Consider the following 26,151-nt stretch of genomic DNA (forward strand, 5'->3'; position numbering starts at 1 on the left):
ATTCATTCTTCACACTGAATTATGGATCATTTTAATTAACATTCCCAAATTGCATTAACACAAGCAAGAAAGCCCAGCTGTTTTTGTTATGAGGGCCACACGCTTTGGGTCTCACACACTGGGGACCGTATTCAAAGAGTTGGAGGGGCCAAGACAAAACAGGGGTGGGACCAGAAGAAAAACTAAATTGGAATTAAATCAAATTAATTAAATACACGTAATATGTTTCTAGTAATTTGCCCCATCCCATTAACAATTACAACTTAGTAGTGGCAACTTTTAGAAGGCTTTCGAAGCTGTCTGCAAGGAATTTGAAGACTGCACGAGATCTTGGGGGTCAGGTTGTACTTCACTGTCTTGAATTATAGTTTATAAATCCCAGTGACTGGGTTCACATAACATGCTATACCACTGTTAGTCCAAATTTTAAGAATAATAAGAAGTAAAAGTTGTTTTCTTCTCCAATCAGTGACCTGCGAATTATGGTGAGGGGAGGGGGACACTCTTACATTTGCTAATAAGAATCAAAGCAGCTGTTGAAAACCAAGAAACGGACAGGAAGGGCAAAGAATTATAGACTCTGCTGCTGAAAAGTGTGGATGCCTTTGAAGATCAGCCTGAGGATTAGCTGATGCTTGAGAAGAATTGCTCATCATGTTGAATGTAATCTTTGTATAATGTTTAAACGGGGCTTTCCTCTTCTCTTTCTTCTTCTTCTCCACAAAGGTAGCTTGTCTGATCTCCCCATTCCCACCCAGTTTGTTTTCTCCCTCCCTTTTCTTCCTTTTCCAGTATACCTACTCTTGCTTTCACCCCATCTTGCTATTTTCTCTTTGATTTGCTGTTACTGGTGGAAGGAAAGAAGAGAAAGTGTATGCAGATGGGGGAACCAATGATTTTGTAAATGGACTTTATTTTACAAGTAATTTTAATCAGAATTTAGTTCTCTCTCTCTCACTTTCACGCTTTGTTGCTTTTTTGGAATATGACTTCTGCCCACCCCCCCCCACCCCATACACATATAAATGTGTCATATGCTACACATACATTTATTGTGGGTTAGGAATCTCCATGATAAGGTTCAGGTGGAGTTAATAAAACCAGGTTGACAAGATGAGGAAGCTGGGCATTGTTTCTGTTCATAATTTTTTTTCTATCTCTCTTCATTTGTGGGGTCATCCTTACTTTCAGGTAATTGTAGGAAGCAGTCGTCTGCTGATTCTTCACCTTCCACAGAATAATTCTTTCCTGCTTAAGCCAGCACAAAGCCATGATATGTGGCCTTTCTTGTGCTCCCCTCTCTTTCGTGATGTGATTAGTTCAACCTTGCTCAATCGTTATAGATGTGCCAAGTGGATCTTAGGTGTGTCTTAGGTGAATGGACAGGCAATACATGCCATTGACTATTTATCAGACAACCAGCACCTTCAACATATGCTCCTCCCATCAATGAACTGCATATATTTTGCTAACCTTCCTGGACAGCAGTTGAAGTCAAGATACCATGTCAGTATCCTGGCAAGAGGCAGTATCCTGTTATTTCGATATGAGGACTGAGTTATACTAAGGATAAGGATCTTAATCTATTATTAATTTATTTTAAATATTGCTATCTTGTTCAATCAAACTGCCAAAGACAACGCAACTAAAAGTCTTATGCACTATGAATTTGTTTAACTCACACAACTGGTGGCTCTTTGTGGCCTTTGATTCCACAAAAAAGACAAAATGCATTTGGTCACAATCCCTAGTTCTACAAAAGTAAAAGTCCGCAGGATGACTAAAAGATCAGTATCTGAATGGGCTAATATATAAACCAGGCACTGGAGTCAAGACAAGGCATTACATATGGTTCCTGGAGCAAAAAAAAAAAAAAATCTTTAGAAACATGAGTGCTGAAGTATCACGGCTCATTTTTTTAAAATTCTCCCACTATACCAGGGTTTCCACCAAATGTGGTAGCTTTCCCATCCCAGTTAGTAGAACAAAGTAAGTATAGGATTGCACCATAAGCCAACTTAAAAAAAAAAAAAAGGATGAAAGCCCGATTCACTTAAAAGTTTAGAGTACAGAATTACAGACTGAAGCTCTTTTTATTTTACCTGTACAGCAAACTCCTTTTGCAGAAAATGAATAAATAAACAAACCATTAGCCATCTGTTAACAGACACGAACATACAAACACTTTAATCCATTTAAAAAATACACAGTTTTTTTTAAAATGGGCCAATTACGTAGGTTGATGACAGGAAGAGGCTGGAATTAAGAGTCTGTAAAACGATTCTTTGTAGAGACAGAACAAAAACATTTTATCTTTGCCCAGAAAAAAATTCATGTGGATAGATGTGCTCCACAATATGTTTTGCCAGCTCATTGACTATTTAGAGATACAGTATATATTCCACACTGAAGGTGAATTAAATTGGAAATGACAGTATGCTGCAATCTCCAAGAATTAAGCTCTTTTTTGCAGAATGATCTTTGAATACAACTGTTTATATACTTTCAAAAACATGAGCACACAGCCTCCTTAAGCAAAAATAGGTCCTACTGAAGTTCTTGGTATGTGGGTACAACACTTATAGTGTGGTTAGATGTCTAATCTATGCCTAATGCATAATAAGAATATTATGCACAACAATATTATAATGCATAATATTCTTGATGGTTAGGTATTAACACTAACTCTATTAATAGGAATTGGGAACCTGCGGCTCTCCCAGCTCCTAGGAGCTGTGCCAGCAGTGACCATGGTGAGGGATGCTGCAAAGTTATTTATTTATTCATTCATTCATTTGTTCAGTCATTTATTCATTTGTTCAGTCATAGTTTTTAAACCACCAGACTCCAAAAAAGATTCCTGGGGGCTTACAATTTAACCATAAAATCATAAAACCAATGCACAGCATAAAATCCATAAACTATCCACCCCTTAGCATTGGTTAACTGGTGGCAACTTCAGAGTTAAAATTACAGATTAAAATCTCTTTGAAGCAGCTCTAACTTCACTGCCTTCCTAAATAGGCTATTCTACCAGGAGGGAGCTGTCAAAGAAAACTCTTTGTCTTCTGGCCCCACTCGTTAAACCTCACATTAAGGAGGACTTTCAACATCCCCATTTGGGATGAATGGACTGGATAAGAAGATGGTCCTGGAGATGCCTGGCTGCTAGGCCATGAAGAGCTTTAGAAGTTAATACCAGCACTTTTAATTGTACTTGGAAGCTTGCTGGTAGCCAGCGCAGTGCCTACAAAATTCAAGTTATGTGGCCATAATTATTCTTGCTAACCACACTGCATTTTGTAATAATTATAGTTTTCAGGGTAGTCTTCAAAGGCAGTGCCATGGATGGCACACTGCAGTAGTCTATCCAAGAATTGATGAGGGCATTGATGAGGGCACTTCTTCATGTTCCAGGAAATGCTGCAACTGGCACTCTAGTCGAAGCTTTGCAGAAGTTCCCCTAGATACAACTTCTGTTAACTGATCAAGCATTAGCTATGAATCACCCCCAAGTTGCAGACCTGCTCCTTCAGGGGGAATGCAATCTGTCCTGAATAACCAGAGTGAAGCAAGAATCAGATGGTTTCTGGAAAATAGCAACACCATCTTCCAGGGATTCAACTTTAGCTTGTTTCTTCCCATCTAGATCCTCACAGCTTTTAGAATCAAGGCTTCTACTACATCACTAGACTGGCCTCATAAAGATATGTATACCAGAATATCATCAGCATACAGGTACCATCTCATGCTGAACTGGTGGATGACTTCTCCCAGTAGCTTCAAGTAGATGCTGAAGACCAGGAGTGGAGAAGCAATGAACCCCACTATACACCATTTGTGAGCAACCACTAGTTGACCTCTCCTCCCCTGTAACCACTAACTGGAGTCACCACTCAGGAAGGAGTAGAACCATTGTCATAGAGTCCCCCCAATTCCCAACCCTCATAGGCAGCCTAAAAAGTACTATGACTGGTAATGTCAAAGACTACTGTTTGATCTAAAGTGACCGGAGATGTACATTTCCCCCTGCATGTCCTGACGAAGTTAGTCAATCAGAGTGACTAATGCAGTTTCGGTGCCAGATGTGGGCCTGAACTCTGACTGAAAGGGATGTACATAATTTGCTATCTCTGAGATGCTTTAAAGTTGCTACTCCAGCACTTTTTCAACAACCTTCCCTAAAAAGAAAAGGTTGCAATCTGGGCAATAGTTACCCAAAATGGACAGGTCCACAGAAGGCTCCTTCCAAGAAGGTGAATGTATCACCACCTCTTTCAAGATGGCCAGGAAGGCTCCTTCCCTTAGTGAAGGCTTGAACTCCTCCTGGATCCAGCTGACCACACTCCCACCAGCTTCTCAAACGAATCAGGTGGGACATACATCCAGCCCACAAGAGGCAGTGCATCTTATCCACTTCCTTGGAATAGTCAAGCTGAAATGAATCCCAGATAACCTTGCAAGATATTATTGTAATCACCTTCTTAGGCTTTGACCATGCAGCGTCTAGACTGTTTGTAGCAAATCTGAGCAATTTCATCAGTGAAATATTGACCCAAACCTCTCCCAGGGGTCTGCGGCAAGCTTATATTGTCCACCATTCTTCCGGAGTCATAGTTCAGCAATATCAGGATGATTATATTTCCTCATTACCATCCTATAATGCAAAGCCTATGCAGATATGAGTTCCAGACGAAGAAATGGGGCAAGAAGACCCAGTTCAACTCCTCTGCCATTTGTCTCCTGTTCTCATTAGGCCACTCTAAAACTATACTTATTCAAGCTGGTTATTATAGGAATAATCTTTCTCATCTACTTTTTCTTTTATGTAGCATCTTTTAGTTTACAAACGCTGTAACAATCCATTTAGAAATTTAGAATATTATGGCCCCTTCATTAAATGATGACAATAACAAACAATTTTATTGAACAGATGATGGACATCTTCAATGTCAGATTTTCCTGCTTGAGAGCTTTGGAATAAATCGTAAGGAGATCTACCCATACAAAAAACTGGTACAACTCTGTGGGGAGTTTTAGAGTACTTGCATATCATGCTGCTGTGGCTGGATTTCCTCCAGGGAAATCAGGTCAAATGAAAAGAAAATATTCCACTGGATGTTGACTTGTACTGTGCTACATCTGCACTTTATAACTTAAAAAATGACATTTTAATTTTGCACTGGAAATTTGAGTGCAAAATTTGAGCTCAACCATTAAAGGTCAACATTTACTGAAGATTAGTGCAGATCATTAACCTTAATAAAAATACTGAAGTCAAACAAAATAACAATACCCAGAAAGAAAGAGGCCATTATTTTTAATAGAATCCATATTGGCATTTCTAAATGCCATCCTTTTTTTTCCCTTGAAGAAGAATAAGGAGTACTCAGTTTACTAATTCCTTTAAACCTATCTTAAAATCAAAACAGCAATGCTTCTTTATTTTATGTTACCTTTTTTCTCTTAAAGCAAAAGGTGTCAACATTAACGCAATGGAACAGAGTCCTCTATTTATAAACAGAACATTACTGGCACCAACAGCTGTAATAGGTTTGTGTCCTTGTATCACCCTGTTACTTTGCCTTTACTCAGTCCTGGACAGCCTCTTATGGGTGAGTAATTTTCCCTGTGCTGGCAGTCTTCCAAAAGGGATTTGACAGACAGCTGTCAACTAGATGACCAAAAGAGTTTATGTATTCATCTATGCTTCTGAACAGATGCTAAGAACCATATAGATTCTCATTAAGCACCTTCTTTGAAAGTTGGCCAATAATTTTTCATCTTCAATTACCTCCCAGCCTTCCATAAATTACTTTTCAGACTGTGTAACTGACAATATGAAGCTTTTTTTTAAAAAAAAACCAACATGCAGGGTTCAAGGTTATCTTATGAGTGCCTTTGGGAAGCTGACCCATACAAGGGAGATGCCTTCTTGAGGGTTTAAACGTAAGATGGTAGACTTACGTAAGTCAGTCTTGCATGATCTTTTACTCAGCAATTGGGAATGTATGCATTTTTGAAAATTTCAGTAGATGAAATCCTCTAATTACTTATTTACTGAAATCCAATTGAGAGAAACAGGGACTATAGTACTTTAGAACATATAGAAAAGTGGTCTTGCAATGTAGTTGCAAAATACCAGTTCCTATAGAAACTGTTTAGAGACTGTAAAACAGAGAGATGTCTTGCTGAGTGATCTCAGCTGGAGAATGGAAAACGTGTAAATAGGAACAACCTATTGTGTTTGTAATGCTTGAAGGAAAATACCTCATAGCATTCAAAAATTGAGTAACAGCTGTATAATCATGGCATTAATAATGTATCATCTTGACCAGAAAGACTGCTTAAACTAAGGTTTAGATTGAAATTATTTTAAGAGGCATTTTTGCACTTAACATGAAGAATGATGATGTTCTATAAACAAAGATAATGTATGCAAGGAAAACAGAAGAAACAAAGATTAAAAACTGGAAAGAAACAGATCATAGAAAAGTGTTCCTGCAAGATTTGGGTTCAGACAAAATTGCCCTTCAGAGGAATCTGATTTTTGTAATAGGATAGTGCTTTATTCTTCTGTTGGGAAGATCTAGATTTAAAAAAAAGAAAGTTAAATTAGTTTAGCTGCCTGACTGGTTCCAACCTTTGATTTTTCCAGCACTGAAGATGTTACCTAGTCGGGTGACGAAATGTCTGCAAGGAAACAACCAAGCTCAGAGAACCACAAGGACTCCACATTTTTTCTCTATTTTTGTTGGCTTTAGGATAAAGCTGTAGAAAGACCCCCTCATTTTTCAAGATCTCAACCCTATCCTTGGGCCCTGGCATATCTGCCTCAGGCCATTACAAGCTGAACTTTTTGTATGCAGTTTGAGGAATGGTAAGTCTTAATTTTGGAATCCAGTTGTGTTGCTTGCCAGTGTCAGACCATTTTCAGTTCCAGAAAGCCTGTCATATTCCACCCTTCATGCTGATTCTGAATCACTGCAATTCCATCCAGTGTCCTTCACCCAGAACACGTAGTCCTCAAGCTGAACTGTAGTCAGGTGAAAATCCACATCGTACCACCTACTATCAAATTTAGCACTGAAGTCAACTTTCAAAATATTTCTGCACCTGAAGTAAGTGATCCAAATTACAACCTAACTCTCTGCTTGAACTGAAAGTAAACATAGAGACAGAAACGGAGCTGGGAGGAAGAAATATAGCGCTGCCCTGGAATTTTCTACCTGAAGGAACACTTTGTGAAAGGTTAGCCTGATGAAAACCAAGGCAGAAATGCAGATGATAATGCAGAATTTGTCTGCATTGGTTATTTTTGTTCTGCTAGCCAGAAGGAAGCAGCTATAAAAGCATAGAAACTACAAACAGCTCACCACCAGATGTGTTTAGCCTCACCCCCTACTCTTTCCCTATACTGGACATTACTCTGTAAAGCCAGTAAAGACTAGAAGGTTGCTGAGAAGATAAAAAAAAAAGTTGCTTAAAATCTTGAATTATATTCTAGACATCCCAGACTTGATTATAACTAATTTTCCTTTAGGGATTTTTATTTTGCTTACCAGCCATCGGATTCCAAAATACAAATGCTGTTATAAAAATCTGGAGATAAAATGTTATTTGACAGTGTCTGGAGATTCAAAGCTGAGAGATTAAAACAAAATGAAAACATCAGTAAATGTTTTTAATGAAATTCCATGCAATTTTCACTTTTTGATAATTAATATCACATCCACTCACCTATAACATCTGGGTCATACCTATGCGTTTTGTGAATTGTCACTGTCAAGAAGAGAATTATTATTGTCTGTACTCTCCAAATTTCTTGTATTTGTATCCAAAACTTTCTGGCTTTTTTACATGTCCACCAAACATGACAAGATGTCCCTTCATGTTGTTCACATTTCCAACATAAATTCAAAGCACCTTTATACATTCTAGAGAATTTATCTGGTGACATATACCAATTCTCTTTAAGATTAAAACATAAAGTAAATTTCAATCCTTTCAACTACGTATTTTCCCATTGTTCCATTTGTATATTGTAACCAAAGTTTTAGCCCATTTTATCATACATTCTTTCACGTCTTCTGTTTCAAATTTCAATAAAAGTTTATACAATTTGGCAATAATATGTTCATCATTTGTATACAATTCATACATAGTTCATAATACATACATTAATTCAGAAGATCTTAAAGACTAATATACAATTGAAGCCAGAGGCTTTTTCGGGTGGGGGGCAGGGATTGATGGACAGACAGCTGGAAAAAAAGTCATGGGACTTTGTTTTTATATATGACAACTGCAGCAAGATTATTATATGCTCAAAAATGGAAAGATTCGGCACTACGCACAATGGAAAAATGGTTAGTCAAGATGATGGAACTTGTAGAGATGGCCAAACTACCTTCCTTGATTAGAGAAAAGACAATATCTACATTTATGGCTGACTGGAAACCCCTTATGGACTTTTTGCATGAAACAGAAAAAAAATGAATTTATGATTTGTTGTTTTGATGATTAGAAAAAATTAGATAATAGAAAAAAGAGAGCTTTTCTTTTTGTAACCAAAGAATAAGAGGTAATTTTGTAATTATACTTGCATTTGCTGCCAAGAAAACCGGAAGCTATTTCTTTCTATTTCTTTCCATCTTTTCTTTTTGCATTTTTGTACTTTCCAAATTTCATTTCCACATCCATCCACATCAGCCACATGCTTCAGTCTCAGAATAATGTGCCATGCTTCAGATGGCATGCTCTGAGTTCATCAAAGTTGTATTCCCTTTGTTGCAGTACTGTTGATTGTCTATTCTTATAATTAGTTGCTGGGAAGGAGAAAAAAAGATTAAGGGCAAACTGTATGATACCTTGCAACTATGTGCAATGAAAATGTTTTGAAAGATTCCCTTCCCTACCAACTGTTCTCTGATGCAAACCAGCCTCTTTCTGAGGCCACTTTTAGAATTTTTGAATTTCTTTATAGGTTAGAGTTTTAGCAGGTAGTTTCTCCTCTGGAATTTTATCCCCCAGTGTATAGATGGCGAACAAGATTCTAGGCCAAAAAGAAACAATGCTTGCATTACAGCCAGGTTATGCTATTGTGTTAGATTCGGCTTTATTTCCATAATTGGATATTTTCGTACAGGCAATTCCACAGAATTAAAAATATGCTGAAAGAGGAGGGAAGATCATGCAAGAAGGCGAAGGAAGCTAGTTTAGGACAGATGAAAACAAGTCTAAGATTCATTTCAGTTTACAAATGTATACACAGTCTTTTCCATAATCAAATAACTTGTTCAAAGCTTCAAAACAGACAAAGGGAGAGAAAAAGATTAGATTGTCCGGAAGCTAAGAACAGGCTTAAGAAGATGCTTCCCCAGTTCCATTCCCCAATGTGTTTTGAAATCAGCCTGCAGTGATCTTAAGTCCAGGCCACCTTGAAACACAGGGACCATCTCAGATGACCAGGGCCCAGTCAGCTCTCCCTCCAAGTGACCAACAGAAGAGTCCCCCCAGCATCATAACAAATGCCCCCTTGCCAAAACTGCACAACAAAATAAAACTAGCTTTTTCTCACAATATCTGTGTGTTAAATCCATGTGAGCATTTGCCTGGTCAGTACAAGAGGAAGCCACTGCATTGAGTGGTATGAGGATTACATGACTGACTCTTGCAACCCGGTCCTGGAGATGGGGGGCAGAAACAGCATAAGCAGACAGGGGCTCAGCCTGGTCTCAGCCATCCTGCCATTGCCAAACTGCCCCCTGTAGCACTGGGCTTAGGCTGGCAGACAAGAGTTGTGGCTGTTGTGGGCTGCTGCAGCCACAACATCAAAACATGCACAGGAGGACAAGTAGATGTTTGCCAGTTTTGGTTCTTCTCTTGGCTATGATTCCCTTTGCCACTTGCCCAACCATTCTCAAGGGCTCATATCTGCATAGAGGGTATAAAAACAGACAAACCACAAGTTGCACATGGTTTTTTTAAAAAAAGGGTGGGCAGGTTTTGTTCTCGTTTGAGAAAAAAGGATGGTGAGCAAGGACAACAAAGACTATTCTATAAATGCACCAACCTCATGTGAATGGGCAGGTTGGAGCATCCCAGAGTTGGGAAGCTGCAGGATCAGCTCCCTGGACTCAGGTTTAGTGGTGTGAGCTCAGACACATACAACATGCATGGAAAAACAAGGACCAAACCAAATATGGTAGAAAGCTTCTTTTCAGGGTCTGTTGGGAAGAAACACATTCTTCGCCCAGATCAAACCTCAAAGAGGGAAAACACTTGCTCGTTCTTACATCACCCAACAGGAGTTTATCGCCCATGCCTTTTCTGCAGTGTCCAGTCTTGTCATACTGAATAAGAGTAGTGAGATGTCCCTACTATTTATTCACAGCAGAAAACAGAAGAAAAACTGCCCTGTTAGGCTTAATGCATCTATTTAAGTAAAAAATGCCCCCCAATGAGAAGAAACCAAGCAAAAAAGAAAAAAGAAAAAAAGGAACCACACATCTATCCCCTAGCATCTCTGATGTATTGCCCCATTAAATCCACTCTTTAGCAGCCAGTCTAGGCTGCTTTTGAAGGAAGGGTTTCAAAGACAGCCATGTTTTCTTCCATACTCCCCAGGGGGAGTGGGGCTGGGGAGCTGATAACAGCATTGCCCTGATATTAAATTTAGCTTTTTTCTGATGACTAACTCAAATACCAAATACTGACATGAAACTTCCCACAGATTGCAAACAGGAAGCATTCCATCTATTTTCCTAGCTGTTCCCATGAGTGCCATGAAAGGCTAACCTGAGATTTAAAGCACAGACCAGGAAAATCCTCCCATCTCTGAAACTGCTTATTTTATCAGAGCGATTTGCAGTGGGGTGCTTCTTGGAGCTTCCCTAGAGATGAAGCCTTGAGCTGTGGGTCAGTGCTCAAAGACATTGAGAGACAACCAAAGACTGCTGTAGGAGTGTGGGCAGAGCATGCCCACATCCAACATTCAGACATTTTAACACATTGTTCTTGGGTCTGTTTTGCACCATGAAGCCTTTTTTTTTTTTAAAGCATAAACCAAGCCAACAGGACAATAAGGAAACCATTTGAAAGACAATTTGTGATTTTGAAAAAGCGGCTTCATATTTTGACAGTCAAATAATCACAACGTTTTTTGAGCAGGTAAAGTATACCTCCAGGACATGGGAAGCTTTGCAAAATACTCCCTGATATAAGAAATCTCCTTTACCACCCAGGATTTCTAGGGATTATATTACCAACACAGCTGAAGGGCATCAGGTTGGAGAAAGTCAATAGAAACACTGCTAGCTGTGGAGAGGGAATGTATGCAACTTCAAATAATAATGAATAACCAACCAATATATACAATGTGATTGTCATAGAACAGTAGGTTATCTTTCTACGGGTTGCCACCTACCCATGAAAGGCACACCTGGCCTGCTCTTATATGTTTAAACACAAACCAATCTGCCAAAGTTAGTAGGTGAGGTTTTTAGCGGCTTAAAGAGTGAATATATCCATGTTTGCTCACAAAGCCAATGCAAAACAAGATTCGGGGAAAGTTCATTATTGGGGACTCTCCAGACAGACAAGTGCTAGCACTTCTTGTGTGCTATTTCATGCTGGCTGAAAGATGCAGTCCCTTCACAATGCACAGTATTTAAAGACTCGCTGTTTAAATATTAAAAGAAGCCCCTGCAAACATTACCCGCGCTTCTTATATTTTCTATTTCTGAAATGAGTGGATGTACTTGACAGCTGTTTACTTAAGTGGGTTGGGAAAGAACGATTCCGTTCCTCTTTATTTTTAATGCTTTATTCCTCACAGTGCTTCAAGACTCCAAAGAAGAGGCAAAGGGAACTTGCTTACCAGGAGAATTTCCGTAAACTTTGTACTGTAACTGACCTCAGATTTTTTCTTTTGTTGGGCCTGTAGAAGTAGAATGGGCTGCCAGGTGAAGACAGGGGCTCTAATGTCTCCGAAAATAGATGAGAAGTCCCATATATGCTTAAACGTCATTATTTACGAACAGGACTAATGAAGACATCTCAATTGTGCATACACTTAGGGCTGCATTATGTGTGAATAATGCAAAAGATGGATTGTGAGAAAAAATTAATGTATAAACACATGTTCCCTAAAGACTTGGGAATTGCTGTGGCTCCCTGTTCTGTGTATTCATGGTGGGAAGCATGCTTAACATGGCATCATACATGAAGCTGTCTGTACATGTTTGCTTCTCCTTATCTATGCTCACATACAAAGGAGCAAGAGACTCCTGTGCCTTTAATAGCTGCATCGAGGAAAAAAATGTTGGCAGTTTTCACACATGGATGAAAGAAGCTGCAAAAGAAAAAAAAAATTCTTTGGCACAGCTATTAGCTCTACACCTTTTCCTCCTCTCCCTGAGGTACTTTAATTACTGGATTGAGTTGGTGCAGGATGTGTAGTTTGATAAAATATTATTTATTTTAAAAGAAGCCTCAGAAGTGACAGCTCTTCATGTCTTCACAGGTCTGACTCTACCGTAGACAAAGAGAAATGTGGGGTTCATCTTTCTGCTCTGAGAAGCTGTGGAATCCAAATCATTGTTTGTTCCTAACGAAATGTGATTTACCTTAGAAAGACAACACTTTTTCAGAACACAGTTCTAAGGGATGTTAAAGATGGGGATGATGACACTCTTGTCATCAGCCTAATTCACACACAGCGCTTAAATCACAGTGTGGTTTGTCTGGTTTATCTATGCCATGTAAATCGAGCCATTATGGCCTAGCATGTTGTGTGAATCCATCCACACATGGTTCATTCAGTAAACAATGATTAAACAGAAGGCTTAGCATGATGTGTCAACCCTAGCAACTATCTATTTAGGAGGCGAGCTTGGGCTGCAATCCTTTATACCAGACTTTCCAAATGTTTTGGACTGAAATTGTTCCCAGATGTTTCTGAATTAACTCTCCCATAATTCTCCACAACTGGCCACACTGACAGGGATTAATGAATACTGTAGATTAAAAGACAAAAATAGCCAACCATGTTTTAGTCTAGAGCACTGGAAGAATGCAACTTTTATGGTTAGTTAATGGTCCAGAAACCTGGATTTTGAGTAAGCCATGGTTAAATGGGCAAATGGGCCATGTGAACATAGCCATCACTTAAACCTTCTGGAGGTCACAAGTTTGCCTATCCTTGTTTTTGGGCCACAGGATTTCTGGGAAAAGTACTATAAGATATCTAGAAATCTGGATTATGGAAAAACAGAAATTTGCAATTTTTGAATTGAGTATGGACATAACTGTGAATTGGCTGAAATTACTAAGAGGAGAAGCTACTGTTTCAGGGCCTCTAATGAAGGATAGCAGTTTTCGTTTATAGGAATGGTTCCTTATTTTCATGATGCTTTGCTTGTGTATTTATAATCACAGTAAACCTTCCTTCATTCTGGCTGGAGCATATGTAATTATTGCATTGGCTGCCTCTATTGGTGTTGTATACCACTTAGAGTAACCTTGACTAAAGTGGTTTATAAATTCATAACTAAATAAAATAGAGAGATTGCAGTAAAAAGGATCTGGATGATAACATGTTGATTAACCTCCTAGAAAGGTTTATTTAGATTTATTTTTAGAATTTTGAAAGACTTAGGAAGGGTCAGATCTGATTAATTCATGGATGGAAGAACACCACAATCCTTAGATCTATAGGCTAGCCTGGGAACTTGAAATAAAAACCCCCAAACAAACTCAAGGTAAGGAAATGGCTTCCGCCGTGTTGCCAAGAAAACCATCCGGACACGTCCACAGTTTCCAGCAGTTGAACTCAACTCAAGCCTTTTTGGCACCACTTTGTTTTCCTTGTTTAGGTGGCTTTGCCTGCATAATAGGCAGAAGCTAAAAAGGTGCCCTAACCTGCAGTGTCAGCCCAGTGAAAACTGTGCAACTCCTAATCTTGGATTTTTGCACAGATAAGCAGTTCACTAAAATGCTTCTGAAAGCAAACTATGGGGACCCCAAACAATGTCAAACAATTAAAAACAACAACAACTAAGGGACAGACACTTGACGCAGACCAAGTGAAAACAGAGCAACAAAGCACCAGATCCTTTATAGCAGCTTTGGACATTCCAGAGGTGCTCGACTGCAGTGCCCATAATCCTCACCGTCATGGACAATGACCGGGCTTTATGGAGAGCATGAAGGCGATATGCTATATACGTTATTTTCCTTTAATACAAGGGCTGCCCAGCCGTTGTCTCAAGTCCGCAGGGGAAGCAGCTGGGGGATTCCGCAACCTCCTATAAATAGATTACAACTGCGCGGCCCTATATATAGCCCCGCAGAAATAGCATTCAATGGGCCTTATTCCCGGGGAAGCGGGGCCAGGGTGGCAGCCTCGGGAATGCAGGAAAATAATTCAACCCCTATTTGGACCGGTTGGGAAAGCGATGAGTTGCTAAAGGATCCCGTGTCAGGACTGCTACTATGAGGCCTCTATTTAGAAAGGCAGGCGCGCCGGCGGCGGGGGCTGACCTTGAGCCCGCGCGCGGGGCTCCGGGGGCTGGAAGCTGTGTCAACAGAACCGCATGCCCTCGCCCCCTCCCCCGGGATCCCCCTCCCGCCGACGGAGCGATCACGTTTCCCAGCGCGGGGCAGCCCGGCGCTGATTGCTTGGAGCGCGCCGGGCTTGAGACCCGATTGGTCGCTCGGGCGCTTTCACGTGAAAAAGACAGCGCCGCGTTTGATAAGCGGACGGAGCGGGCCGGAGAGGCAGCTTCGTCTGCAAGCGAGGATCCGGAGCGCAGGAGGAGGAGGGAGGCCGGACGCTGGGCTGGGCGGGCGGGCAGCGAGGAAGGAAAAGCCTCCGCGGGGGAGGGTGCCTTTTGCTGCTGCTGATTGCTCTCCAGGCGTCGGGCGTTCGCGGCTTTCCCTGCAGCTTTAGGCTCTTCTCGCCGACTCTATGTAACGTCACCGCACCAGGTAAGCCCAGCTGCAACTCCGAAAGGGCTGAGGGCGTTTTGCAGCTGAAGAGACGCTGCCGCCGGATAAAAGTGGGGCGGCCGAAACCGCGGCTGCAGCCGGGTGGCTTTGCAGCTGAACTCGGTGAGCCCGGCTCCTGCAGCGGATGGCGGGGGCGCTTTTCATTTTTGCTCCGTCATGCGGAGCTGAAGGGGACGGAGTTGCGACGGCAGCGCAGCCTCTGCCAAGTGTTTGGGGACCGTGGCGCGGGCAGAGGTCGCATTCTGACGAAGCTCGCCTTTTTTCTTTTTGGAACGTCCCTCGAGTGGTGCATCGCGTCGGGGTCCGGGAAAGATGTGAAGTTATGTCAGTAACTTCTAAAATAGTGATGGCGAGCTTGTTCTCGCCCGCTTCCCAGGATAGGGTTAAGAATACGGACCGCTTAACCATTACTGCAGTTGCCAGGAATAAATTAGCGTCAAAGCCAGCTTGGGAGGTAGCTTTTAGGCTCCGTCTGTAAATAAATCACTTTACGGATCACAAATGTGAAATGTTAATCGGACAGCTGGAAAAAGGCGGAGCGCGGCTGAGGGAAAGAGGAAAAGAACCGCATTTCGCTGCCTCTTTTTTCCCCCTCTGCTTCGGATTTCTCAGCTGCCTCTTGTAACCCTGTCAAAATCGGAGTTTTTAATATCCGGGCAGCGTGGCTCAGGAATGGCCCTTTTTTGGTCCTCGCTACCATGCCTTGGAAGTCTTTTAAATGGGTGTAACTAAAAATTAACTTCTCAGGGTTCTAGAAAATTCCAGTAGCCACATTCCCAACATAAGATAGTTAACTCCATAGTGGCTGACACTGTGATTGTTACAGATTTAACACAACCACTCAGCATTTCACCTCCTGTCTCCTAGTACAGTTTTAGAGATGACAGGAAAGGGTCCTTGAGAGAGGAGGGGCTGATTTAGTGATTTTAACTGCTCATCTGCTTGAGTTTTTTCTGAACATGGATGAATAAAATTTAAGGAGATTGCACCAAAAATACTATTGGAACAATGCCAGTCTGTTCCATAAAGGGTTCCTCAAGATTAAAACACAAAGTAACTCTTTTAAAGTAGATTTTTCATCAAAATGTACTTACAGTATTTTTAATATTGGACACACCCACTTTCTTGTTCCTAGTGTTTGCGTGTCTTCTGTGTGTGTCTTCTGTGCAAATGTAAGTGTGTAAGGGTTGTATTTCTGGGCTATTATGATAAAGTATAGAAGCTGTTAAGTTGGCTCAAAATGTCACATGGATTTCATTCAAATATTTTTGAATGGTGCTATGTTGCTTCAGTTCAAGTTCTGGCTGCTAGTCATAGTCCTGGTTCATCTTACTTGTGACTGAATTATTTAAAGCTTTCCCGCCATCAGAGCATTAATTTTAAAGGCAACAGCATGCATTTCAAAAGCCTTTTGAAGAGTTTGCCTCGGGCTTTTAGGTTAGAGAAGTCTCACTTGTCTATGTTTCCATTGCAGAATGATACAAGTCTTGGACCCAAGACCTTTGCCCAGTTCCATCATGCCTGTAGATGTAGCCATGAGAATATGTTTAGCCCATTCACCACCTGTGAAGAGTTTTCTGAACCCCCTTGATGAATATCAAAGAAGAAACTTTGTGGATCGCTTGAAGCCTCTGAGATCATGCCTCAATGTGAAACATGAAACGGAGCACCAGAATAGTGACTGGAAACGCTCAGCTGGCCGAGCCAAGAAGAGAGTGGTTTTTGCAGACTCGAAGGGCCTCTCTCTGACCGCCATCCATGTCTTCTCTGAATTCCAGGAGAATCCAGCCTGGGATCTCCAATTCGATTTATCAGATCTTGAAGACATCACGGCTGGCCTAAAACTACATGAGGAAAAGAACTTGATTCTTGGTTTTACTCAGCCTTCGGCTGACTACCTAGACTTCCGGAACCACTTACAGAAGAACTTCGTGTGTCTTGAAAACTGCACCCTGCAAGAAAGTACAGTATCTGGGACTGTGAAAGTGAAAAATGTGAGTTTTGAAAAGAAGGTGAGGGTTCGAATTACATATGACTCATGGAAAACCTATTCTGACAATGACTGCATCTACATGAACAATGTATATGGAGACTCAGACAATGACACTTTCTCCTTTGCAATTGAATTGCCTCCAGCCATTCCTACTGAGCAAAAAATTGAATTTTGTGTGTATTACCAAAGCGGTGACCACATTTTCTGGGACAATAATGATGGGCAAAACTATAAGATTGTCCATGCAGAATGGAAGTCTGATGGTGTCCAAGTGGCAGCATCACCTAAGAAAGGCTGCCTGACTCTCAAATCTTCAAGAAAAGTGCACGAAACAGAGTGTGAACAACTTGGCAGCCCTCGGATATCCAGCAGCTTCTATCCTGAATGGCAAAAGTGGAGCATGGTTGAAACATCCTCTCCATATTGGTGAATGAAATATATCCACGGAGGCCTCTAACATCAGTTACTGAACATTGCTGATCTTCAGCTTCTTAATATGCAGTATAAACAAACCAATTTGGAGGGCTTGGTGACTACTATTAAAAAGCTAATTTCTTGCATTTAAAAAAAAGAACAAAAGTTCCAGCTATAACCTAGACTTGAGACAATTCAATGACAATGTTGCCTAGCTTAAGAACAGCATGTATGCTCCATATATATGTGACCCAGTTTCTTCCAGTCATTTGCCTGAACCTAGATATGTGAAAGACGTGTTGGGAAGAAATAATTTTGTGGTGACTCTTAGGAAGCTGTGATTGTGTGAGGAATGTTGAATAGACAGCCACAAAAAACCTTTGTGCCTACTTTAAGATACAGTGGGAACTGAGAGAGATACTACACTGTGAAACCTGAGACTTGAATTGAACTTAAACAATCGTTGACCATAACACAATTCAGTGTTTGGGGTTTTGGCACAGAAGTATCTCTCTCGGCAGGATAAAGTTGAGAAAGAAAGGGAAGAAAGATGACGTTCTGTATTGCAGTTGAAAAGTAAAATATTGGGGAATCCTACCTTTATATCTCCAAAGAAATTTCAATGGTTTGTAAGAGCAAGAGACATAACTTCATTTCCTTGAAATAAGAGTTACCAGTTTTGTATCCCAAAAGATAATGCCTACCTTTAAAAGCTGTAGGACAGATACAATTGTGTCAGATGCAGATTTTCCCATCAATGTATTTGCAGTCCTGTTAAATTTATCTGTCTTAGGCTGGGTATATGTGGAGGAAATGTCCAAGTGTGAACAGACCGAAGGGTGACAACTGCATTTATAAAAAGGCCCCTGTATATTTGTAGACTTTGTTTCAGTAATCTGCCTTTCAACTTGCTCTACAATAGACTAACTTTGCTTTCATAAACACTTGCGCAGCCACCCTTCACAAGGATATTGCCATCCAGCGTACACACAAGGTGTGCCTTAAACAAAATCCAGTAAAGCGCCCCCAAGAGCACACTGTTTTGCTTAAAGAGCGATTGAATGACTCTTGTGAAATGCCTTAAATCTATAGATGTTGCTGTCTGATGAACTTGCCTTGTAAAAGTAGACAAAAACTCTCCTCTTAGCTTGCTTGTTGTAGAGTTTGGTGATAATTTTCCCTTCTAAGGATAGCTCTTCACAACAATAAAATAATCCTAAGCAATCCAGAGTCCTTCATATTGAAGGGTGGTTAGGTAGCTGCACTTCTCAAGCTAATTGGTTTAAAATGACAGAGTAGGCATCTTGCACAGAAATAGAAATCATTTTCTATTCACCTTCTCATACCTCATTTTTCTTCGGTAGTTTTTACAGAGCCAGAACATGTTGTGTGTGCATGTGTGCGTGTGTTATTTTTTTTTAACTGTGATTTTGATCTTCCCCAGATGCATTGCATTTTGTAAATTACAATAATGTGTGACTGTAGTTTTGACACAGATTGTATAGAACGAGCCAATTAGGATGGGTGTGTGTGCCTACTCCCATGTTCACGTTCCTGTTTTCGTAGTGGTGGTATTGTCTATGGAGAATGCAAATGAAACTTTATTGTTTGTTACACCAGTAGTGAGATGGAATATGCATTGTAAAAAAAAAAAAGCAAACTCCTTCCATCTCTTTTCCCTTCCTCCTCACTGTATCACAACTACTGTGTAAGCAATTCACTTAAAAAAATAAATTGTATTTTGATAATCTTGTCAGTCTTTCTGTTGGGAAGTAAGTTGAACATTATAATGTGGCTTTAGTTTCAGGAAGGATACGAGCTGGAACTTAACAGACTATTCAGCTGTGCCCATAAAGCTGGATTATTTTATCAGTTGCTATGGCCATATCTAATACTTCTGCCCACAAATCTAGCATCAGCTGATGTTTTCCATAATTGTTCTCTGTTCCTGGTTACATCTAGAACATGATCTCTCAATTGTCCCAACATTCATTTTTTCCTCACACACTCATCTGCCCAAGGTTCTGCTGTACTCCAACATGACATCCACCAAATGTTTGAGCAATGCCAGAATTGTGCACAAAGGCCAGACTGGTTGGAGAAGTCCACGCATCTGGAGGGTACCCAGGCTGGGGAAGGCTGCTCAGGCATCATGACACAAAACAAAATGAAAATATTTGAATGAAAGGGTGATACTAAATATTGTTTAATGTGATGCTGGAAAAAAGATTGGAAGACCTATAAGGAAGAGTTATTTCTTCCTTGTCTCACGTGTACATCAAAGCTTTGTTCAGGTATCCCCTCCAACCTACGCTGTCATATTTTAGGGGCCCTACTACTGGAAGGAAGAAACCAGTTGCTAATGTGCAGTATCATATTTGTAGCAGTAACATGGTAGGCTTCACACATGTGGCCCTTGTAAGCTGAATGTGGGTTCCTGTTTCTTGTGTGCATATACCAATCCATGTGTAGAGAGCAGTGTGAAAATAAGATCTGAATAAAGATTAGTTCTTTCTATGGACTAGACTATTACTCATGTGGTTTTCTCTTCAGCATTTAGCATAAATAGATTAACCTTAATATGTTTGGCTGCTAAACTTGTTTTCCAGGTAACAACGTCGAGTTGTCTGTTAGATGTGGCATTGTTGAAAAAGAAGAAAAGACCTGGGTGGGTTTTTCAGGCTTTTCATAAGACTTCTTCCTGTAGCTTTTTTTAGATCTAATGTTCTTGAATGCATGTACTTGTTACCCATTTTCCTGGTCAAATATATAGCCAGATTGTGCATGCAGCACCATAACTAGCCACAAGTACCATAACACACAAAAAAAACCTTGCTGCGCTTAGCAAAATATGAAATCTTTCCTTTGGTTTGATGTTTTTAAAGAGCCAATTTGGAGCAGTGGTTAAGGTGCTGGCCTAGAAACCAGGAGACTGAGTTCTAGTCCTGCCTTAGGCATGAAAGCTGGCTGGGTGACTTTGGGCCAGTCCCTCTCTTTCAGCCCAACCCACTTCACAGGTTATTGTGGAGAAAATAGGCAGGAGTATTAGGTATCTTTGCTGCCCTGAGTTTTATACATACATACATACATACACACATACATATATGCAGGATAATAATGGTTTGCTGATTAATTCCCATTATGCATTCATGTGGAACAATGGGCTATAAACTATACAACTACAGTTGTGTAAATCAAATCAATGTAGTTAGTCTCAGTTTGCTGGGCAAATCCACACAACTGAATCAACTTCCTAAATTATATTTAACTGAAGCATGGGATCCAGGACATAATTTTCAGCCCCACTAGGTAGACCAGACATTGAAATCAACTCCACAGGATGGCTAAAACTACTTTTACTGAGATTTGCTATAATAACAGAATCTTGCAAGTCTGATGGTGCTGTAACTCTTCCCCCTCTTTATACTCCAGTCAATTAGGAGGTGTCTGAGCCTCTTCTGAATATTATCTGTCTGTTGTGGACTTAAATTATGCTTTGCCCTTTGTTACCTTGGTAATGGCGCTGGCATACCTCCATCAAGTCATCTTCCTTACTCTGAACGCTGAAGTCATACCCGAGGTTGCCTGTATGGAAGAGGATTAGTAGAGTTACACCAAATCTTTTGACAGCTAGTTGGTAATTGTGGTCATGTGCTACTGATCTTCTACCTGTTTGTCCTATGTGGTAGAATTTGCAGTCCTGGCATTTTGTTCTGTAGATGGCTTCTGCTCGTCTTCCCTTGGTATTGGGTGTTTGAGGTACTTTGTAAGGACTGTACTTTACTTGTGCCCCATGGTTATTCCAAATGGCTGGAGCAGCCCATTAGTAGACTCTCAGATGCCTCAGTAGTAGAGGAGGGATATCGTTTTCATGGGTTGTGATGTTTATGATATAGTTGGATGGATTGGTATACATTTCTGATGAAATTGTACAGGGATCTATTGTGTTGAAAAATGGATCAGTGGTTTTATCTCTGCTGTCTGTAACTGATGTGCAGTACGTTATGATTAATCTCAATAGGGTCTTTACACAGCTCCTTTTATGTGCTGTTTGCTTGTTGCTCTCATAGTTGAGGATTTGGCTTATGTGGCTTTGCAGAATGCAATTGCCTCTTCCGCAGATGTGGATGGAAGTCTGTCTAGTGGCAAAGCTTTCCCAGTTCCAAGCAGTGTGAAGTGTTTCATGCTCGTATTTTGTAGTGATGGTAGGAAATATGTAAAGCCCAAGGTTGACACGTTGCCTTGATGGAGTTCTCCATGTTTGGTTTTCAGGCTGTAGACATTTAATTACTTTACTAGGTAATATCATCAGTGCAGGAGTTTTGGAGAAGTAAGGCTTGTTGTTCTGCAGGGGTTATATATCCTTCTGTCTTGCCTGCTTTTCACATGCTTGGATGGGATGGTTTTGAGGGCAAATGTTGTTTTGCAAGTTCTTGTACTTTGTATGGTAACCAGATTAGATAGTGGTGACTTCTCCTGTTTTATATGCAGTCACTTACATTCACATAACATGTTTAACCAGGATAGTTCAAGACCTAGTAGTAGATTTTGCACTACATGCTAAACTTGGCTAGTTTTCACAATGTTTGTGCATGTTTGTGTGTGTGTCTTAATACGTTGCATGAACCCAATCTACACCTACTCCTTATTTAGTGACCGAGTTCCATTCCGGTGACCAAGTCATTAAGTGAAATGGTTGCTAAGTGAATACATGACAGAGAAAGAACGAGAGATAGAGAGACTGCAAAGATCCCCGGTTGCTGCTGTCTCATTCAGATAAAGTTTTCTCATTCAGCTATGCCAGCATTAATCTCACTCTGGCATGTGTTGTTGTTAGGCGTATGAAATTTGGTTGTAAATGTGCGCATTGATTGGAAAATGATTTTTATTACTGTTTATTACCATCATATTTGCAAATGGTCACTAACCACGTACTTGCTAAATGAGGAGTGGGTGTATTTGGCTACTTTATAATTTAGTGTATGTGGGAATCCAGAAAATGGGTAAATGCAATAACTACATTAATCATGTTCTCTAGAGTCAGTGAGTTCACATATTCTATTAAGCCCTTGTTTGATTTACCATGCATCGTTGACAAAGTTTGTTGGGTTTCTACAATATATTAAGCCCTAAGCCAAGGTAAAGGGAATGTATCTTGAGATGACCACAAATAAGTTTAGATGGAAGGAGAAAAAAATATTAAAAGTTGAGCTTAGAGTAAAAAAAAAGAGAGAGAGAGACTACAATAACAATATTAAAACTTAAATTTATATCTGATCTACTTTGAGTTATTGCAGCAAGTTGTATCATTGGACTATCAGCTTTTTAGCTTGCTTTGTCCATTGGATCTGCAGTATGAATCTTATTTTAATTCTCCCATATGAGCTGAAACTGAACAAGAGAGGTTATGGGTGAACTGGTTACCATGCCTGGAACTTAATCAGACTGAAACAATTTCAGTCATAACTAAGCTACAGCCAAACCACAACATGGATCTCCTATGTCTTAAATAGCTACTTTGGAAATACCGTGTTGTACCACAAGAAGAAATTTCATAGTTCCTGAGCAACCATGACTTTTTGGCTTTCATGCTACACTCATACACTGTTTGACTACTCAGGAGTTTTATGTAGTGTGCGGATGCACCAAGATTTACATACTTTTGGCACATGATGCAAGCAGATGATGACTGGAAAAAAACACAATGCTTGGCAAAATTAAGAGAAGGAGACAAAGGGGAATATGGGGGTTAAGATGTATGGATACAATCAGATAGATTATTGCAATGTCCTTGGAAAAGCTGTAGATTAGTACCAGAGACTAGTGAGGATTGCAAGCATTTGTCCATGCAGTCAACAAAAATCAAGCCCAACTAGATGGCATCTAACTATTGTATTCAACTGTAAACAAAAAAACAACCCCCCCCCCCCCCAAATACGTAGAGCTCTCATGCATGCTAGAAAACTGTGGGTTAAATTCAGCATTTTTCTATAGCTGGATATAATGGGAAGTGATCCAGAGGCAACTCTAATTGCAAATTCTGTACCATACTGAATAGATTTGCTATGTCTGTATTGCAATGAATAATAGCAACATGAAGAATAATTTTACATAATGTAATTGGAAATTAGAGTTTGAACTGCCCCATTGTTAACTGAATTTAAGAGACACCTTCAATACAAAGTGCTAATTAATATATCTATGAGGTTTAGAGAATCATCTCACTAGTGTTTTACAACATGGCACATGCTAATAGGAGCTATGAATGAAACAGCCATATCCCACTGCTTTGTTCACCACCACCCACTCACCCACAAGGTCCTTCCTCTTTAAACCAATGTTTCTCAACCTTGGCAACTTTAAGATGTGTGGACTTCAACTCCCAGGATTTCCCAGCCAGCATATTGGCTGGGGAATTCTGAGAGTTAAAGTCGACACACCTTAAAGTCGCCAAGATTGAGAGAAACTGCTTTAAACTGTCACAACATCATGGGAAAAATTCATAGAGCTTTGCCTGCTTTGGGGAAGAGAAGGTATTCACGTGACCAGTACACTCTGCATGCATGTTTTTTTTCAAAAATCCATACAAGACAATATTGAAGAAAATATATATTTAACATTTAACTTAGGAAACAATACAGATTTTTCTTAAATAGTTTTGCAAATATACAGTATTTGTTTCTTGTCTTGGAAAAAAAAAACTCCAAGTAAGTATTATACTCAGAGCTCTGGAACTCAGAATGCTACCGTATCTCATGGAAAACCTTATGATTCCACTAACTCATAGTGGAGGTCCTGTTTCCATGAGGAAATGTTAATAATATGGGTTTTAGTGAAATGCTTGATCTTGGTTCAAGTCTTATATTAATTGGTAGGCAAATCCATTGGGCCAATATGAGACATCTGTTATTTCTGTTTGCGTGGCAATGGCTCAGAATAAATGCCTTAAAAAGAGTGTGAGTTGTAAGCAAATGTATTCAGTTAAGAGACATGGACTGTGCACAGCTTTCCATCCCCATTTGCTGAGGCTTAAACACAAAAAAGCCAGATGATTTTTGTTGAAAACACAACTCTGCATTTCTTCCTCAATTTTAACGGAAAGTTGTTACCGGCTAGGCTGTTTCACTACCTGTAGAGCCTTAGAGCTCCCTCAAGAACATGGTATCTTCCCTGGCCACCATGTTGTTTGCTTACCAGTTTTTAATGCCTCAAAACAAAGCTTTTCCTTCACGGATTTAAAAATCGCTTAATCATAAGAACACCTCTGAGACTGCCCCTCAGCCAGAAATAAACTCCCAGACTTTTCATTTTATTTTGGGGCTGTTCTTTAAAAGAGGGAGAGTTCTACTATTTGTGCATGCTTTGTGGCTCTGGAATTGCAGGTCCCTTTACCACAGGATTAAAAATAAGCTTCTGACAAGCAGAAAACCTTATGGAGAATTAGATAGAGAGCAGTACAAATGTCTAACTTTATTATTCCTCTCCCCATAGCATACTTCTTTTGCTTTTCTGCAATGAAGGATAGATATGTGGGCAAAGAGTTTAGAGTAAGTCTGTTTCTAAGGCCCGCCCACATCACCACTGTTTCTTCCATGCTCTATAAAGCATTCTGAAGCTGACCAACAATTGCCATCATGTCCACTGAGCTAGCGATGTTAAGAACTCCAATGTGCTTCTGTCACCTTGCCAGTAGAAGAATGCAACAACAACAACAAATCAGTTGGCACTCCATCTTGAGCTGTTGTACATTCTGGAGCTACCGAAATCCTTCCCCATCTCAAGATACATTTTGCTCTTGCTCCAGATTGTGTTTGTTCATAAAAGGGAGCAATTGCTATGAGGGAGCATAAAAACTATTAAGGCACTATTCCTCCATGGCACTTGAAGACCTCTGAAATACTGTAATGGCACCTTAGCATGAAGGTACAGCCTCTCTGTAGGGAATGGGGAATGGGGAATGGCTTGAACGCAGCCCCTGGGAGGTGGGTGAGAGAAGAATTCCCACCAATGGGAAAATATTGTGCCTGCAAGCTCTCCATAGCTTCTGCATTCCAAATCCAAAGTTAGCCTTAAGTGCAATTTCAGTGAGACAAGCTGAACTGGCAATAAACTGGCTTTGTCTAAAGAATGGAAAGATTACCGTGGTGGTGCAGAGAGTCAGGAAGATGACCTTGATGGGAATATGCAAGGGTCATTACCTAGGCTAAAGGAGCTGAAGCATTTTTTTAAAGTCCAGAACAATGAGATAATATTCGGAGGTGGCTCAGGCGGATGGCTCCCTAATTTGCAGAGCTGTAAGGAGAAACAGATACAGCAGAATCAGACCTGCAAGATTCTCTTGTTATAGCCAGTCTCAATAAAAGTAGTTTTAGCTCTCCTGTGGAGTCGTTTCCTGGTCTGGTCTACCTAGTGGGGCTGATAGGTGTGGAGCTGATTCTGGATTGGTGCAAGGATCTTGCATGGAAGTACCTCGTGCTACCCATCAAAAATCACTGTACACTATTCTGTTTTTTTTTTAACCCCTTAGTGTCTTTTCTCTTGTAAAGAAAAGAAGGTGGCAAAGGTAATAGGCAAACAGGTGGATCTATAAATGAAAGAAGCTGACATCTGAAATCCTGCCCTCCAGAACAGTTTTGTGGACACAGCTGGGCACCTGCACAAGACAACCCTCATCTGGAAGTCCATATTGTTTCAACCAGTTTACACAAGGTGTAAAAAGATTACATCAATAG

General features: G+C 40.3%; 1 protein-coding gene across 1 annotated transcript; it reads left to right on the plus strand.

Moving 5' to 3' along the window:
- Window positions 1-14,439: 14,439 nt before the first annotated feature.
- Window positions 14,440-19,167, plus strand: PPP1R3C (protein phosphatase 1 regulatory subunit 3C). The gene is made up of 2 exons (XM_007425012.3): window positions 14,440-14,991; window positions 16,487-19,167. Exon 2 carries the CDS (start codon window positions 16,488-16,490, stop codon window positions 17,433-17,435), a length of 948 nt encoding a protein of 315 aa, XP_007425074.1. The 5' UTR covers window positions 14,440-14,991; window position 16,487; the 3' UTR covers window positions 17,436-19,167.
- Window positions 19,168-26,151: the final 6,984 nt, after the last annotated feature.

The sequence above is a fragment of the Python bivittatus genome, unplaced genomic scaffold (genome assembly GCF_059951505.1).
Source record: "Python bivittatus isolate LINGU-HERP-01145 unplaced genomic scaffold, Pbiv_v1 ctg000780_np1212, whole genome shotgun sequence".
Lineage (NCBI taxonomy): Eukaryota > Metazoa > Chordata > Lepidosauria > Squamata > Pythonidae > Python > Python bivittatus.

Coding starts and splice junctions, on each gene's coding strand:
- PPP1R3C (XM_007425012.3), top strand. CDS start 16,488: ATGATACAAGTCTTGGACCCAAGACCTTTGCCCAGTTCCATCATGCCT.